General features: G+C 42.8%; 1 protein-coding gene across 2 annotated transcripts in view; it reads left to right on the plus strand.

Moving 5' to 3' along the window:
• The window catches only part of CERS6 (ceramide synthase 6), an 82,185-nt gene that overhangs the window by 53,100 nt on the left and 10,045 nt on the right, over positions 1–19,040 (plus strand). For both annotated transcript variants that reach the window (XM_028747725.2, XM_028747734.2), the window contains exons 5-8: positions 6,548–6,598; positions 8,401–8,493; positions 11,380–11,508; positions 13,137–13,243. In XM_028747725.2, the coding sequence (XP_028603558.1) occupies positions 6,548–6,598; positions 8,401–8,493; positions 11,380–11,508; positions 13,137–13,243 (380 nt within the window). The remainder of the gene's footprint in view (positions 1–6,547; positions 6,599–8,400; positions 8,494–11,379; positions 11,509–13,136; positions 13,244–19,040) is intronic.

The raw sequence follows: 19,040 nt of genomic DNA on the forward strand, positions 1-19,040 counted from the left end.
TTAATACATCTATTAAAAATAATAAAATCCTAATTAGATCTCTTCCAAGATACAGGTTTTTCAAAATAAATAAACCACATTCTGTTTTAAGATAGCAAAACACGATACACATGGGTCAGAAGCACTGAATTATACCCTAGGAAAGGAAACATAAAATCAGTAAAAAAAATAAAAATCAATAGAGTAGATTGTAGCAAAATAAAAAACACAACTTGATTGTGAAAAGAGAATGATCAGGGAGAGGGAGGAGAGGTGAAACACTCATTTAAGGTTTGTTTTAATGGAATTGTATGTTCCTCTTGCATATAACTGGCAAGGATAATAACTTACTAGATAGCTACTGTTAACTTTTCACTGAGTGACTTGTCAACTTGGCATTGCTTTTATATAATTGTACATTGCATTGTGATCTCAAAACACCTGCCTGTCGATGATGGTATTCGTATTGACTCAAGTTAAACTTACAATTCCAGCTGAATTCTATATTTCATTGTTAGTGAAGAAGACATTGGTGCAATCGATGTTAGTTGTTACTGGCAAACCAGTTCTTTCCCATCTTGTACTTGTTGCTTCTTGTTTCATGCAGTCTTATCAGATAATTTCTGCCAGTATTCCACATAAGGATTGGGACTTGCAAATGGCATATAATAGTCAAACGGGTGTTGTCGAACACATTCCTTTTCAGCTTACCGAAGCAGAGCATGATTTCATATTTGGCTATATTTGGCTGTGTTACCAGACTGTCTATTCTTGCACATTCATGTTGATAGATTGTCCTAGTTTTTGGTTGCAGCAGAATGTCTAGGCTGCTGACATGGGGGACTTGAGCTTCAAAGTTATTAATATTTCAATCCTTTGCTCAGAGTGAGAGACAGACTAATATGAAAAGAATGTTTTTGCAAGCATTGGGTTTGAGCAGTGTGCGTAATAGGAATGTCACGTGCTGTGTCTGTTACCCATTAACTCTCCCCTTTCTGAGGCACAGTCCTGATTTATCACACTTTTCCCCTCCGTTTTTGTCCTGTCTGTCTTAAATGTGCCTGATGTGGGGTCTGTTTGTTGCTGCTCCCATCATCTGCCACTCTCCGGGTGGTCCTTTGGTGGGATTTGGGGGCCCAGAGATCCAGCCCTAGCAGTGCTATAGTGCAACTCTCAATGCAGCTTGAAACAGAGCTTGGATAGAGACCCTTTCCAAAACATCACATCCTTTGCCTTTGCTGAATGCTTCAGTGTGCCTTCCTTTCACTTGCCTCTGTGCAATACTGTAGTGACACCGGATACTGCTGGAACATGGCAGAGTGAAGCCGAGTGAGCCTTGCCAAAAGGAAGGGAAATGTCAATAGGGATTTTCAAAATCCTGCTTCAGTTGTATGCTCTAGGACAGGCATGGCCAAACTTGGCCCTCCAGCTGTTTTGGGACTACAATTCCCACCACTGGTCCTGTTAGCTAGGGATGATGGGAGTTGTAGTCCCAAAACATCTGGAGGGCCAAGTTTGGCCATGCCTGCTCTAGGAACAGTTCCTCCTGAATAAATGGGATGGAAATTATTTCCTTGTCAAAATTAGTCAGATGCACGTTTCTGGGGAAACAGCTATAGAACCGTGTTGGGAAAAGTTAGTATTTTCGCTCTATAAGACGCACCTAGTTTTTGGAAGAGGAAAACAAGGAAAAAAATATTCTGAATCCCAGAAGCCAGAACAGCAATCCCTCTCGCTGTTCTGGCCTCTGGGATAGCCGCGCAGCCTGCATTTGCGCCATAAGACACACACACATTTCCTCTTACTTTTTAGGAGGGAAAAAGTGCGTCTTATAGAGCGAAAAATAGGGTAAGTAAGGAGTGCATTTAAAACCTTAATCCAAAATATATACAGATTACAAGCTCCTAAATTGGGTAAGCTTTGGACTGCTGCATTATGGGGACCACGTGTACTTCCTTGTGTTCCCCCACAGCAATTTGACATATGTCAACGAGATGCAGGTGTCTGGCAATTGGAATGGATGAAGGAAGGAAACCACTTGAAGTTCTTGTAATCAAGAATACTTGTTTAAATGCGCCAATGGAATGCATATATAATCCTCTGATTAGCATAAGGGAAACTTTCTAACATATATGGGCTTGCTGATAGAAAGTACGAACTTGAGAAAGATACGCATGATGGAAATTCAAAGGTGTTTTAAAAATATAAAAGGTAAAGGTACCCCTGCCCGTACGGGCCAGTCTTGCCAGACTCTAGGGTTGTGCGCCCATCTCACTCAAGAGGCCGGGGGCCAGTGCTGTCCGGAGACACTTCCGGGTCATGTGGCCAGCGTGACAAAGCTGCATCTGGCGAGCCAGCGCAGCACACAGAAACGCCGTTTACCTTCCCGCTAGTAAGCGGTCCCTATTTGTCTACTTGCACCCGGGGGTGCTTTCGAACTGCTAGGTTGGCAGGCACTGGGACCGAACAACAGGAGCGCACACCGCCGCGGGGATTCGAACTGCCGACCTTTCGATCGGCAAGCCCTAGGCGCTGAGGCTTTTACCCACAGCGCCACCCGCGTCCCCTCAATATAATCGGAGTTAAAAGAGGAGTAATAGAACTACAAATTCACTCAAAAGATTGGGAACTATGGGTTAAGGCTCTTGGACTTAACTTCCATACCATATAAGCAGTAAACACTCATATTATGCTTGCATACAACTTAGCATCCATGCACCCACACACACTCTAGGTTTTTCAGACACAGTCCTCTTCCTCTGCAGATTGGGGGAACCCAACATCTCAGGACAATGTGTGTGTGAGGAGGAACAGTGAGGTGCACACTGACCCTCTGCTTTCCATATATGTCTGTGTGTGTGTGTGTGTGTGTTAGTAATGATAGCCTGTGATGCCATGGAGGGGCAATCTTTGTTTCTGGAGGGGGCAGAAGTATATTGGAGCGATTGCATTTTATATTGAGGGTTCAGGAAGTAGAAGGAGGAGGTGAATAATGATGAAACATGCTTAGGTTTGCCTTTTATAGCTGGTTCATTGCTTCAAAATGGATTACTAATGTTCTTTTGAATTTACAAGTGGAACGTGGCAAGTCTGAAAATGTTGGTGTTCTGATAAACCTGACTAGCTACTCCGCTAGTTTGACTTTTGGTCAAACATGCAGAAGATTGCCCCCTGCAGCTTTAAAACAAGACTTGCAGGAGACTGGTTATCAGAATTAAAAGTTCTGGAATTTTAAAGTGTATATCTTGTTAAACCACTGATATAGCACCAACCTGACTGTTCCTGTAACCTGCAATGGGTCATAAAATTCAAAATCCTTTATTGTGGATTTTATTAAGGTTTGGAATGTTCAGATTTAAGAAAGTTTGACCTTTCTAGTGGCTTAACTGTACGGGCATCCTGCATAGTATAACAATAAGTGGCTGAGCTGAGTCACTAAAAATACAATGTACACACAGGAAATATATTGGCTGTATAAAGTGTAAAACTACCCTTGTAGTTGTTCCCTTCTCATTCCGTGTAGGAGTAGGATTACTGTATGTTTTTTACTATGTTATGCATTTGTGTTTTTGTGTTGTACACCGCCCCGTGATCTTCAGATTAATAATAATAATAATAATAATAATAATAATAAATTTTATTTATATCCCGCCCTCCCCAGCCGAAGCCGGGCTCAGGGCGGCTAACAACACTAAAACAGTACAACATTATAAATACATTCTAAAAATCAATTAAAATACAAATTGATGGCAACCATAGACTAAAGCTTTGTAGAGATTGCCAAAGGAGGGAGTCAGGCTGCGCCCTGACCAAAGGCCTGGTGGAACAGCTCTGTCTTACAGGCCCTGCGAAAAGATGTCAAGTCCTGCAGGGCCCTAGTCTCTTGCGACAGGGCGTTCCACCAGGTTGGAGCCGCAGCCAAAAAAGCTCTGGCTCTAGTTGAGGCCAGCCTAACCTCTCTGTGGCCTGGGACCTTCAAGATGTTTTTATTTGAAGACCGTAAGTTCCTCTGTGGGGCATACCAGGAGAGGCGGTCCCATAGGTGCGAGGGTCCTAGGCCGTATAGGGCTTTGAAGGTTAAAACCAGCACCTTAAACCTGATCCTGTACTCCACCGGGAGCCAGTGCAGCTGGTATAGCACCGGATGAATGTGATCTCGCAGCGAAGACCCCGTAAGGAGTCTCGCTGTGGCATTCTGCACCCGCTGGAGTTTCTGGGTCAGTCTCAAGGGCAGCCCCACGTAGAGTGACGTAGTCTCAAGGGCAGCCCCACGTAGAGCAACGTAGAGCGATTAAGGGCAAAATATAAATTTAATTCAGCAACATTTTTTCTTTTTCTTTTTAAAAAGACATTGGGGAAATACTGCATGAGTACACTTTTCAATGCTGTATATTTTGATTTGGGGTTTCATTTGGATGGTAGAAATGTGAAGCCTCTGATCCTCTAGCAAACTGGTGTTCTGGTTGGGTTTCAAAACTTCAGGAATTTGTCAAGAACTGGTTAAACCCCTATTTTCAGGCATGCAGTCTAAAGTAGTACATTTGAACCACATTGTGTTTGATGTTTTAGAATTTCTTCTTTCTAGAATGTATACACCTGCTAGAAGAGTACTGGTGAAAAAAATATAATGGAATGGAATGCCCATGCAGAGCTGCCACTAACATCAAAGGGCAAGTCTTTGCATGCCTTACAGCTCCTGCACCTGAATGGGTCCAGTAAATTGGAACGAAGTGTCAGACTTTTAACACTATTTCTTCATATAAATATTTTTTATCCTGTCATTCCAGTGTCCAGGCACCACTTAGGGAAGCTGGAAAGAAAGCTGAAGTTGATTTGGATGTGGTGTGGGCTATGCATGCTAATTTTTAGCAGCTCCACTTGAATAAAATTATTGTCATTTTGAAAATGTCAAGAGACCAAGAGGTTGGATCAACCCTTTTATGCACATGGTTTATGTATTCCGCCTTATCAAACATACAAATAACCTTGGTAAAAATAACAGCGCTGAAAAATAGAGAGTAATGCCGTAGCTGGAGCAACCCCAGAGCTTTGTTGCCTTTCTGCAAAAGGTGTTGAATGCAAAATGAGGGGTGGAATTTTAAGCAGTTTTACCACACACACACACACACACAAAATTAAACCTGACCTTTATTTGGCACACACTAGATAAAAGCATTACTTTGAGCTATATGTGTAGCTATTAATGTTCTGGGGCTTCTAGACGCTTGAGCTTAATTAGCCCCTCTTCCTAAAGATAATGAGACAAGACAATGGATGCAAAATGTTCCTTGGCAGCTGGGTAATGTACACACTTTCCACATTATTGGTACGTTGAAAAATTCTTCACCATACTTTCAAATGCCTGTGGTTTTTCCTCCACATCTGCCTTGGGTTTCGTTCTAAAGAGATCCTTAAGTTTTCTCAAGTTTATTGAAAACTACAGTTGGTCAACAGCTTGATAAAGATTTCTTTGTTACAAGGTGATTCCGGTGTTTGCAGCATTCCTGCATTTCCATAAATATGCTATTAGGGTGGATATGTGCACACCTGTAGGCAACACTTAATTTCCCTTCACTTGTTATTTGGCAGCTGAATAGGTAAAGCAGCTTCCTGGGAAACTGTAAATTTTAGGTGGCAAACATTTTGTAGATGCAGTATTTGATCTGCAGAGACTTTATCTACACATGAGACACTCATCGTCCCTGCCTTTGTTTAAGGTGTATCCTGAGAAATCCAGTGTAGACTAAGAACGTGCACCATTTTGTTTCATTTTGTTTAGAACTACAGTCGTATTTTGGTTTTTGAACACTTTAGTTCTCGAATGTTTTGGCTCCTGAATGCAGTAAACCCGGAAGTGACTGTTCTGGTTTGTGAACTATTTTTGGAAGCCGAACGTCCGTCAGGGCTTTCGCAGCTTCTGATTGGCTGCAGGAGCTTCTTGCAGCCAATCAGAATCGGCGCTTTGGTTTCTGAACATTTTGGAAGTCGAACGGACTTCCGGAATGGATTCCGTTTGACTTCCAAGGTACTAGTCAGTGAGCCCAAACAGTTACTGGCTTTTCAAATGTCTACCTAGCTAGCCATTTTTGACTTTCTGTGGAAGAGTTCCCAGTTACTGACATTTTCATTTGTGCTTCCATTCTCAAAACAAATCATTTTAAAATGATCGTTGCAATTTTGGCTAAGTAAGTATGTGTCAAAATATTCTCAAGCAATAGCAGCACACCCCTTGTTTTTCTTTGCTAATGTAGTGATTGTCATTTAGGAAGCAAAAATGGGACAATATGTATCTTATCCGTAGCTTGATTAGTATCAGATTATTGTTTTCAGGATGCTACTAATTGTAGAGAGCTTTCATGAATGATCGGTTTCAAAATAATATGAATAACTTCGTTTCTGTAAATGCAACGGAAGTAATTGTGAGGCTGTGCAAAACGCTCGTCTAAATTCTTTGCGGAGGGAAATGTAAAGCTACCACCAACTCTAGTTGCATTTCTGTAACATTTCCCAACATTTAAACTTGTTTGCATCTCTTCTCCCCCCCCCCTTTTTTTCCTCTTCTTTAAAGAGTCCCTGGGTGTGGAACACTCGGCTATGCTGGACTGGATACCCATATCAGGTAATGGGTATTGCATGGAAATGAGTATAAAATAGACCATGATGCTGTTAATCTGGATGGTGGATGGATGGAAGGGAAGGAGAAGTGGAGGAGAAGGAAAACACTCTTCTTTTTCTTCTCCACTCATTGCTGCTACTTCTTACACGCTGCCAATGAGGAGGGAAGATAAGGAGGAATGCTTCCTTGGAGGCAGATTTTTCCAGTCCCTGTTTCTGAGCCTGGTTCTAAAGAACTTCACCAGCATCACTAATTAACAAGGCTTTAGGATATAGCTATGAAACACTGAACTCTGCATTTTTTCAACTGAGGGGGGAAACTGGCAAACTGAGGGGGTGTCTGTGTGTGGAATGCAACAACATAAAGAGGACATGCCTGAAGAGAACCCTGAACAGAAGCATTAATGTTAAGAGGTGATGCCACAATGCAACATTTTGTTGTAGGATCCACTTGTGTAAGCAGATTATAGACCGAAAGGCAAACCATACTGAAAGGTATTGGAACGAACCCAACCTTTTAGGGTACAAAAAAACATCTGAACATGCAGGGTGGGAGAAGGGGCTTTCTATTATTTTTTTAAAAAATGTTGGACAGTTTTCAAGCTACTGTAATGAGCATAGACGTTGGCACGTTATCCATTTGCAAGGGTGATGTGAAATACATTTGCTGTACAGCACAGCATTTAAATCCCCGTTAGCTGGTAGGGGACAAATGTGGGTTATCCAAATCATAAATAAATAAAACTCTGCTTCAGTGTCAGCACTAAGGCAAATACATCCCTTTAATTAGCACATTATGCGGAGAATAATTTATATAGAGGTTTTAAGGTGGTGGCTGTTGAAATTAGAGTCGGAAAGGACCCAAAGTCTGACTAGGCCAGCTGCTTTAGTGAAAGGTAGGTTCACCTACCCATTTCCCCACAGTGTGCCATAAATAGAAAACGACAAGTGTTGCACGTGCCAGCCAGCCACATAAGTAAAAGTTTCCAGCCAAAAAGGTTTGTGCAAAGCATTTGAATGCATACAGGAGGCCCTAATTTCCAGAATTAGGCAGAGTCACAGCTCTTCCCTTTATCAAAAAGGCTTGCCCTGCATCATATTCATAATACGTCAGTGCTAGCCTGGTTCATGTGTCACATTCAATCATAGTTAAAATAAATTATGGGTGAATGTGAACGAGCGGCATACTACTGCAAACTCCTGAAATTGTGCTCATATTATTATCAATAATAATAAAATTATTATTGTATCAGGAAGTTTTTAATGTTTGGTGTTTTATTATGTTTTTATATGTGCTGGAAGCCGCCCAGAGTGGGGCGGGGTATTATTATTACTATTACGATTACGATTACGATTACTATTATTATGGACCGCCTTCATTCCTGCCGTGCTGGTGGGAAGCAAACTACAGTCTGGCTTTTTGTCATTCAAACCAGGGCTTTTGTGGTTTGTTTGGAGAGAAAAAAACACCATAAGCCTTGGAGGAGGGAAGCCCTCGCAATTTGATCAATGAGCATGCAGCTCATTCAGATTACGCAGTAGTTTATTTCAGCTATGGTTTAGTGTTTGCAGACCAGGCCAGAACAAGGAAGCAATGTGAGCCGCATAGAGGAAGAAAAGGATAAGTGTTGGTAAGGTGGTGTTTTTTCTCTCCGTAAGTTTTTTTAAATGCGGGAGAGGAACTCGCTAGAAATCTTACCAGATAGGAAATATTCTATAAGTGGCCTGAGGTTGCCATTCAAGTGAGGATCTGAAGGTTTTTAACCTCTCTGTTTTAATCTCTTTATTTATATCCCCTTCTTTCAGCCGCTGATGCCTGAAATGCATTACTACTACATACTTCAGCTGTCGTACTATTGGTCCTTAATGTTTTCTCAGTTCATTGACATCAAAAGAAAGGTAAGAGCAATCTGTGGGTTTAAAGGAGCAACCGTTTTTAAAGAAGGCTGTGAAAGTACGCTTTGGTGAACGCTTGTACATTGAATTAGCCACAACCTGTTTCTAGCTGTGAACTCCTGTCAAAGTTAAATGCAGTGATGGCAGCGGTGGAAAACAACTGCATTTTGGGGCAGCGACATTTGCTGACATTTGCAAACCAGCTTGAAATGGTTTTTAACATCTCCAGTGCTGTGTGGCAATATTGGCCACTGTTCATACAGGCAACTCCCCATATACGTGGGGGCCACTTTCCAAAGGCACCGCACATTTAAGTGACATTGTGTACATTTGAAACGACATTGGGAAAGTCTGCAAACATCCTCTAGTCTAAACCCTGGAAACCCTTTACAAAACCAGCAGCACTCACCAGACTCCAAACTCCGTCTGGAGGGGCCGTGGGATTCGACTAAAGAGTCCCATCAACTGAAAATGTTTTTGAATAAACAAACGTCACTGGTGCTTAGAGATGGTGGATGCACATCTGGAGAGCAGAAGAATAAGCATTTTCATCATCCATTTTATTAACTCAATTATCGAATGAATGTAGTTAATTCAAATAATTTGGGTTGGCTTATGCTCAGTCACATAAATGCTCTGAGCAGTCAAAGCATTTAAGACAATTTATTAGATCATTGCACAAACATACGGTGATTACAGAAACTACAGTTTACTAGCAAACTACAATCTGCTAGCAAACTCCAGCCTCTCCAAAAAGCTTTGGAAGAATTCTGTACCAGAACATACGGAGAGGGATTCAACATCACACTGTTCTGATCATGCCATCCCCCTGCTTCTCCCATGATGTGCTGTTTTAGGGGTTTCTGCCAACCTTCCAGTAGCCACTTTGGGGGAGCGTAGAGGGCATGCAGAGAGAAGAGGGAGGAAGATCCATTGTGCAAACAGAAGTCCTTGCGCAGGAGATCCAGCTTCTTGGCCTTCTGGGCCAATTTGGTAGCGAGAAGGAATATTCTTTGTAGAGGGGAAAGATGTGTTGGATCATGTCCGGCAATGGTGTGATCCTAGAATGAGAGTGAAATCTACCACAGAGATGTGCTTACACTGCTCTTTGCCCTAATAGCAATTTCCTGACGGGGAAATACCTTCCAATAGAACTGACTGCTGATGTTCAAAAGCCTCTTTCAGTTATTGGTGGGGTATAAATTCCAGTAGATTATCCCTGCCTGACTGAAGATTAATGAGCAATATCTGCAGTCCAGCATGTATTATCAGCTCAGCATTCTGTGAAAATAATGTGACTGGGTAGATGAACTTTTTTCACCAGTTCACAGTGGCACACTTTGCGTTTTGATGTATGCGCAAGAGTTGGGGGGGCAGTGGTTGTTTTGTTTTACACATTCCTACACATTCCTATTTATGGAAGACAGAAACAGTCATGTGGGGAGTGTGGTCTCCTAAGAAGCTTATAGCTGCCCCAGAATGTCATTACTTTAACATCAGTCAAATTTATGTATGTGTTTGCTGAGTTTTGGTCAGATGACAGATGGTATTTTGAGAGAGAGAGAGATGCTGTTTTGAGGTCAGTTTAAAGGATTTTAGAAAATGGCTACCTCAATTAAATGGTTTATTTGCATTTTTGAGAGGGAAGGAATGTGTTGGATTCGTGTCAAATGCAGTCATGTAGTTTTAGCAAAGGCCCTGGCAGTTTCTAGATGTTACTATACTTGAAAATGCTATCATATACATCACAAGGGAAGTCCTAGAAACAGATGCCCTCCTGCTGCTGCTAAGCTCTGCCTTGCTACTTCAAGTTACCAGCAAATAAAGAATTTGGGGGTGTTGGTATGGTATTAAACTACTTTGATCCTTTTATAACTTCAGGCTCTGTCATAATTCTTCGAACTTGCACAAACATCAGCTTACATAGAAAAAAGCAGCATGGAAATATTGCAATCTCACAATGGGCCTGTCGCTAGAATGGGCTGTATTTTACTCCCCCTTTGAAGTAAGACAGGCTCCGAACTTGTGCACCTTTGGTAGGATGCTAAAAAAAAATTGTAAAGGTAAAGGTACCCCTGCCCGTACGGGCCAGTCTTGACAGACTCTGGGGTTGTGCGCCCATCTCACTCTATAGGCCGGGGGCCAGCGCTGTCCGGAGACACTTCCGGGTCACGTGGCCAGCGTGACAAAGCTGCATCTGGCGAGCCAGCGCAGCACACCGAATGCCGTTTACCTTCCCGCTAGTAAGCGGTCCCTATTTATCTACTCGCACCCGAGGGTGCTTTCGAACTGCTAGGTTGGCAGGTGCTGGGACCGAGCGACGGGAGCACACCCCGCCGCGGGGATTCGAACCGCCAACCTTTCGATCAGCAAGTCCTAGGCACTGAGGCTTTTACCCACAGCGCCACCCGCATCCCCACAGCGCCACCCGCGTCCCCCACAGCGCCACCCGCGTCCCAAAAAAAATTGTGGTCACTGTCAAATCTCTGTTCGGAAAACTGTTCTAATCTGTTTTTTTACTATTGTGCGCTACTGCGATATTTGAGTATGCCGGACACTCTGTAAATATTTCAATCAAAAAAACTAAACTGTAGAGCATCAGGACTCAGAAGGTGCTGTCTGAATTTCAGCCTAAAACCCCAGAGAGCGACTGCCATTCTTTGCAGACAATAGTAAGATAGATGGATTAATGGCCTAACTCAGCACAAGGCCGTTTCCTGTGCCCCTGCTAAGTTCCTGACTGCATTCTAATCTTCTCTCATAAAATATATGTGCAGAGTTTGTATATCTGGTATTTATTTAATTTTATATATCTGTAAGAATAAATGTTTGAAAAGCCAAATTAATTTGTGAACAAATGTTGTAACTCCGTTTATCTCTCCACCTCAGGACTTTACCATCATGTTTACCCATCACATCATAGCAGTCATTTTGATAACCCTCTCCTACACAGTCAATTTCATCCGAGTGGGAGTCCTAACTATGTGTCTTCATGATGTGGTGGACAGCGTGCTGGAGGTGAGAGTAAGAGAGAGTAATTTAGCCATAATAAATCTTCATGTCTTCAAAACATTTCTTCCAGAAAAACGACGTTTTAAAGTAGTAGGCTACAGCCCAGTCTTTCCCAGACTTGGGTCTCTAGCTGTTTTTGGACTACAACTCCCATCATCCCTAGCTAGCAAGAACAGCAGTCAGGGATGATGGAAATTGTAGTCTAAAAAACCAAATTTTGGAAACACTGCTAAAGCCCATGAAAGCTTCTAGCTGTTGAAATTTGTCTCAGAGGTGGCTCAGTGCTGCTTTTCTTAAGCACCGTGAGCACAGTGAAACATTCTTTTGAGTAAAAAGTTTTCAGTTGGGCTGTACTTGTCAAACATGGCTATTCAGTGAGTTCTTGAAAAAAACCATATAGGATTTGGGAGTCCATAGAATCTCCACATTTTAACTGACTACGGCAATGCTTTTTCATACTATGTAGTTGCTGAATCATAGCAAAGGTCTGTATAACTAGCATCACTTTTATTCTGGGAGACCTGGGTGTATATATAAAGCCTGTTGCAGACAAGGGTTATATTTCCCCTGAAAGGGCAGGTGCGCAGTGCAGAGACATTATTTGCGCCTTGGGTATACAGGCAGCAGTGAAGACTTCCTTTCATCAGCTTTGAATGATTTACCTGCTGTTGCCTCCTCTCTTGAAAACACACCTGGCCTACTTATTCGTGTCCTACTTAGTCCAAAATGTGGCAGCCAGACTAGGGTCCAAAGATTGGAGCTTATTAGTCTATTAGTTCCTCATCTTCATTGCTGCCTGTTTGTTTCTGGGATCAATTTAAAGTGCTGGTTTTAGCCTTGGGGCCAGGCTACCTCCAGAACTGCCTGTTCCCACTTGAGCCTACATGGCACTTAAGGTGAGCTGCAGAGCTGTTGCTTTCTGTCCCCTGTACACATGAGATGTGACAGGCAAATCTATGGAATACCTAATCGCTTTTAATGTGAGTTCTCAAAAATCTGTTTCTGCTGTGTTCTGCAGCACAGTCCTATTCATGCCATGTTTGGTAAGAAGGTTATCTCATATTGCTTGATGGAATTTATTCCAATGTAAATGTATATAGAATTTCACCCTTAACGCCTGTCTTTTTTTATTGCTGCTTTTAGTATTGTTTGAATTTTTATTTGCCCTAGGTTTTTCTGATTTTTGTTTTTTTAAAACACACAGAAAAGAAGGCTAAAATGTTGGCTTTTGGGGGTTCTTTTAACTCTCCTGTACTGAGACCATGAGTAGTAAACCATGATTACCACTTTTGGTTGGTCTGGAGAGAGCTAAACTGCAAGCCTGTGTTTGGGTGACTCATGAAGCCAAGCAATGACTTGGCTCAACAAAACAACCAGGGAGAACGAGGCAGCCATAATCTCCTCTCCCAGAACCTGCACAATTGTGTGATTACACTAAGCCATGGTTTGGCTTAGTGTGATATGCAAATGAGGCCGCTGTGTGAAGCATCGTCAGTAGAAGAGGTAAGGGCACTAAAGAGTTCACACTGATATGCTATGCATCATTTGAATATTAATTGTCTGGTATTGTGTGCAATAATTATTTTAGACGTAACTTTATTAAGGAGATAACCCGTGTTCCTTCCTCGTTATAGGCAGCCAAAATGGCAAACTACTGCAAATGTCAAAAGTTGTGTGATTTCCTCTTCCTCTCGTTTGCTGTCATTTTCATGATTACAAGGCTTGGATTGTATCCTTTATGGTGAGTAAATCTGCTGCTTCCATGGAACTACAGGGGTTTTAAGTCTGGTTAGATAGAGCACATCCTGCCTCTAGGGCAGCATTTCCCAGGGTGGCCGATGCCGCCCCCTGGGGGATGCTGGAACGATCAAGGGGGAGGTGGTAGTAGCCTCAGGTGCAATGGGGCTCGTTGGATAAAAATAAGGGGGCAGTGGAAGCATAAAGAAAGAAGATAAGAAAATTTTGGGAAGCCATTCGTACATGTTTCATCTGTTGTGGAATGATGCTTACTGGCAGGTCAGGCGTCGTTGGGTCTCGCTTGGATCCCACTTTCCCAGGCTTGGGTAAACCCTTTTTGGCTTCACCCAGGCTTGGAAACTGGGTCACAGTTTGCCTGCCTATTTACAACAGCATCTTTCTTTTACTGTGTTGTGGGGCATAGGTAGAAACATAGATACAGTGGTGCCTCGCAAGACAAAAAGAATCCGTTCTGCGAGTCTCCTCTTCTTGCGGTTTTTTCGTCTTGCGAAGCAAGCCCATTAGCGGCTTAGCGGATCAGATGATAAGCAGATTAGCATCTTAGCAGATCAGATGATAAGCGGTTTAGCGGCTTAGCGGATCAGCTGTTAAGCGGCTTAGCGGATCAGCTGATAAGCGGCTTAGTGATCAGCTGTTTAGCGGCTTAGCGGATCAGCTGTTAAGCGGCTTATTGGATCAGCTTATAAGCGGCTTAGCGGATCAGCTGTTAAGCGGCTTAGCGGATCAGCTGATAAGTGGCTTAGCGGCTTGGGAAAAAGGGAAGAAGGAAAAAAACCCTGCAGGAACTCGCAAGACATAGGAAATTCGTTTTGTGAAGCACCTCCAAAGCAGAAAACCCTTTCGTCTAGCGGGTTTTCCGTCTTGCGAGGCATTCGTCTTGCGGGGCACCACTGTACATAAAAGAATGCAAATCTGTGACTACATCCTTCTGCTTGTTCACTTAAAGAAGGTGGATTTCAGGGAGGGCACTGAGTATCTCCCCCCCCCCCCCCGAAAAGGGAGTGTTAGGCCAAATGAGTTGGGGAACTGCCGCTCTAGGGCCCCTTTCCTGTCATTCTCAAGGGCTATGGTTGCTTTTCTTATGTACTGCTGCTTCTCATACTGAATTAGTTTGGCAGGACCACTAAAGAATCAGCTTATCTCATAGTGGAACCCACGGAATATGATATAATGTGATCTGAGTCTGTAGACAACTAAACTGTGCATTTTGTGTTGTGCACCATAAATAAAGTTCAAGTACAGTAAGCCTGCAACTTACACATGGGGTCAGTTCCTGGGAACTACACACAAACACGTAATGCAAGGAAAACCTGTAAGAAGCCATTAAAAAAAATTTTTAACAACCCAGCATTGTCAAGGAGGGGGTCGCTTTCCTGAGTCCTCTCTCCAAGCTACTAATCAATCAATTATGGCAACCAGCCAGCCCAATCACATGCTCCCACTTTGGGGGCTAATTGTTACCACCTACCGTAATACTTGCTCACAGGATCACTCCTGCCGCTGTTGCCTCTTCAAGCATCTCTCTCTGAGGTGTCTGTAATCCCATAGTGTAATCCAAGGTATGTTTTATGGAGGGATCGTAGTCATAAATTGTCAGGGGCTGGTGTGGTTGCTCGAGAGCAAACAGGCAAGACTCCGACCTGCCTTTTCCAGGCTTTATTCTCAGTGCAAACTATTTACAGTGAAGAGCGTCGTAAGTTCATGTCCGGCTCAATCGCTAGCAGAATCTGGGAGTGGGTGGTCTTTGTACCTCCCCCAGCATAACAGTCGTGTGACCCCCAGCCTTCTCCTCCCCTCCTTGCACCGAAACCTACTGCACAGAGTGGGCGCTGGCAAAGGGGTGCTTCCCTCCTTTCCTGTTTGCTCAGGCTCAGTGTTGAGGCTCTCCCTAGCATCCCCTGGTTGCTGCACCTCCTCTCCACTGGAGGTGGGGCTTTCCTCCTCGTCGGAGGAGGAGCTGCTTCGCAAGATTTTCGGAGGTTCCCTATAACACAACTACCCTCCCACCTCTCGCCTCTGAGCTGATGGCAGTTCCCTGACATAAATCGTATCGTTCATGTGCTTAATGGCACGGAAGCGTTCGGAATATTTTTACAGGTCCCAACTTGCTGCCTCCTGCTCTACATCACCATCTTATTTACTGTCGCTTTCTGCACATGATTTCACCAGCTCCTCAAGCTCTTCATCTGTCAGTGTTTGTGCAGGATCCTCAGTTAACTCTTCCGCTCTTCCTAGAGAAGGTCCCCAAAGCCCCTACAGGACAAACAAAATCGGGTTGAAACAACCATGTTTTGATTAAGTCATCGTAGTTGCATTGCTAATCTGGTCCATGTGAACAGAGCACCACAAAAGGTGGTTTTGGGGGCATTCAGCTGACGAGCTGGCTCTGCAGCAGCTGCAGCATGGAACAATAGAGCACAAACTTTGTGTCATCATTATCAATTATGTGGCTTTGGCCTAATTTAATGGTATCAGGAAGATGGATAAATAAGCCAGGAAATCTGTACAATAGTTACCTCCACTGCTTTTTGGTAGTGTTAGTTTATTCACGTGCATCCTTGAACATTTGCATGAATTTAAAAAAAACTTATTTTAATGGTTTGGTAGGAAGATATTGCAAAAATCTGCTTGTTTACATATGACCTCCCCCGGTAGAGGCAGATTTTCTTTTTTCCCCCCTTGTGCAATTCCAAAGGAGCTTCCTGCAGCCAATCGGAAGCCTTGCTTTGGTTTACGAATGTTTTGGAAGTCGAACAGACTTCCGGAATGGATTCCGTTCGACTTCCAAGGTACGACTGTACTAATTTTTAAAGAGTATGGGGAAACTAAGGAAGCACCATTAATTATTTTTCCGGGCTAAATTTAAGTAAGTCTAGTATCCAATGTCTGGGGTGGTTTAAAAATGCATTTTAAATTAATGCAAAAAGATGGCTAAATATACCCCTTAGTTTTCAGCAGATAAAAATTAATAGAACCCTGTCCAATATGTGAAATTCAGAGGTGGTCATTACTTTAAATTTCTGTGGAGAATGCTAAAACAGAAGGCACCACCATTTTAATGATTAATGCTTCAAATTGTATATGTTGTGCAGTTGCTAAAGACGTTCCCATTTTGTCACCTCATCTTTCTCCTTTCTCATCTTTCTGGGAAATTCTCTTTTGGCTTGTTTAGGAATAAATACTGGCATAACAACCCAAAAGAAATTTTTATTGCAGGCTGCTATAATAGCCCCTGTGAGCAGGTTAGTAGCATATAAATTTTGCAAATAGCTATTCAGATGCATAGTCCAGCTGGATAATTAAGCTTAAACTAATTTATCTCATACTGAAAAATGATGAAAGGATGCATTTGTCAGTTAGCTTTCTTTTGCCGCATACATTTTGCAAGTACTTGTGTCAAATACTTTCAGACTTGCTGCAAGAACAGAGAAGTGAATCTGAAAGCCAGTGCATGAGTGCGCTTTAGTTTTAGATTGCTGTAGTTGACTTAACACTTCTGTGTGTTTTTGCAGAAGAGAGCAGAGAAATGTCATCAGTAATACGCAAGTGCACTGACCATTGAGAGCGAATAATCCATAGCAATGTGCAGTTAATGGCTTGTGTAGTTACTGCAGCGGTAAAAGTTTAGAAAGATTTCTTCTAGCTCAGTCAAGGAGTGCACAGATAATTTACGTAGGAAATGTTAAATACTTTAAGATGGAAGACTCTTCGTGTTGTGTTGTGCTATTGCTGTTTTCTAACTTTCATCAGCCACTCTTCATTCCCATTGTGGCATATTTGTGAGTCTGAATTATATTGGTCTGCCTCCTGCCCCCACCACTACTAGGCCATACTTCTGGACTGTCTAGCCCCATTGCTAACCTCATCCACACATGCGCAGGTGTATCCCTGTTTCAAGGCTATGAATGATAAACTCTTTTGTCTTAGTTAGCTAAGAGAAATAGGCAGGCCAGGAAAGGCTCTGCTCTCCAACTGATAATCTTCTTCTTCTCTGCCTAGTTGACAGTATGGATGATTATGTGGGATTGTTTTAGTGTGCATTTTAGTGATATTTTTGAAACATGGTTTTTATACTTCAGAAGCCTCTTGGAAGTCTGTTTTTTGCATTAAGCGGCGTATAAATTAAGTAAATGGGATGCGGGTGGCGCTGTGGGTAAAACCTCAGTGCCTAGGACTTGCCGATTGTATGGTTGGCGGTTCGAATCCCCGCGGCGGGGTGAGCTCCCGTCTTTCGGTCCCAGCTCCTGCCCACCTAGCAGTTCGAAAGCACTCTTAAGTGCAAGTAGATAAATAGGTACCGCTGTATAGCGGGAAGGTAAACGGCGTTTCCGTGCGCTGCGCTGGTGCTGGCTCGCCAGAGCAGCGATGTCACGCTGGCCACGTGACCCGGACGTGTCTCCGGACAGCGCTGGCCCCCGGCCTCTTAAGTGAGATGGGCGCACAACCCTAGAGTCGGACACGACTGGCCCGTACGGGCAGGGGTACCTTTACCTTTAAATTAAGTAATAATACTAACAGATTCTCACCAACTTAGAATGGAATAATGCCAACTTTTTCCAAATGCACAGTTTTTTTTATTGGAGCTGGTCTTAACTCCTCTGTAGCCAGTCCAGGGTTCCTATAGGTCAGGATTTCCCAAGTCGTGAGTTGCAAACCACCTGGATTAGGACAATGGGAAACTGGTTCAAATCCCTGCCAAGCCATGGGCTTTGTTTGATAACTGTGGTCAAGTCCTACCCTTCAACTTGTTTGTATACCACCCACTGTTACTTGATGTTTCTGCATTTCAGGTCCTAGCTACTTTCTCACATTTTTTTGGGCTTCTTTGTTCTGTGAACTACCCAAAGAACATACAAAAATCAGTAAATGAATACATTCCCCCCCTCCAAATTAAGCACTGAGAAGATTCTTCAGAGCCTTTTGTCTGATTAACTTGAGTGTTGTTGTTTTTTACCATGAGTCTCATTCTCCATCTTTCATCTGAAGTTATCTTGGCACCTTTACTTAAGTTGCCTCTGGCCCCAGTTGTCAACCATCCCAAGTGTGAGGCTTAAACCCAGCCATACTGATTATGTTAGTTTTCCACCACAAAAGTTTGCAGAACAGCACAGCATGCCAAGCCAATGTATGTCAGAAGATTAGAATCATAGAGTTGGAATAGACCACAAGGGCCATCGAGTCCAACCCCCTGCCAAGCAGGAAACACCATCAGAGCACTCCTGACATATGGTTGTCAAGCCTCTGCTTAAAGACCTCCAAAGAAGGAGACTCCACCACACTCCTTGGCAGCAAATTCCACGGTCGAACAGCTCTTACTGTCAGGAAGTTCTTCCTAATGTTTAGGTGGAATCTTCTTTCACTGACACAAGCCCAATGCCATATAAACAGTTGACGTTAACTTGCTAAACATGCCATCTAGTGGTTAAATTCAGTCTACTACACCTGTAATTTAGCCAAGAGTCTTGTATATAAATAAATACCAATTTATTATGACATAAGCTTTCGTGGAATTATAAATCTCTTGGTCTTTAAGATGCCACAAAGCTCTCTGTTATATTTGCTGCAAAAGCCCAACTCCTGTAGAAAATATTAATTCAGTGAGCTATCATCCATATTAATCATCCATATTAGTCCCCCCCCCCTTTAGTCAAACTTACTAAATGTTTACTGCAGAACCTATGAGAGCCAGGTGTGTCTTTATCATTGAACAACAATGATTTATTACAAAAAAATAAACATTTCATTTTATATAGTGTATTTAAATTTCCTTTAAAACTAAG

This window comes from Podarcis muralis, chromosome 1 (genome assembly GCF_964188315.1).
Source record: "Podarcis muralis chromosome 1, rPodMur119.hap1.1, whole genome shotgun sequence".
NCBI lineage: Eukaryota > Metazoa > Chordata > Lepidosauria > Squamata > Lacertidae > Podarcis > Podarcis muralis.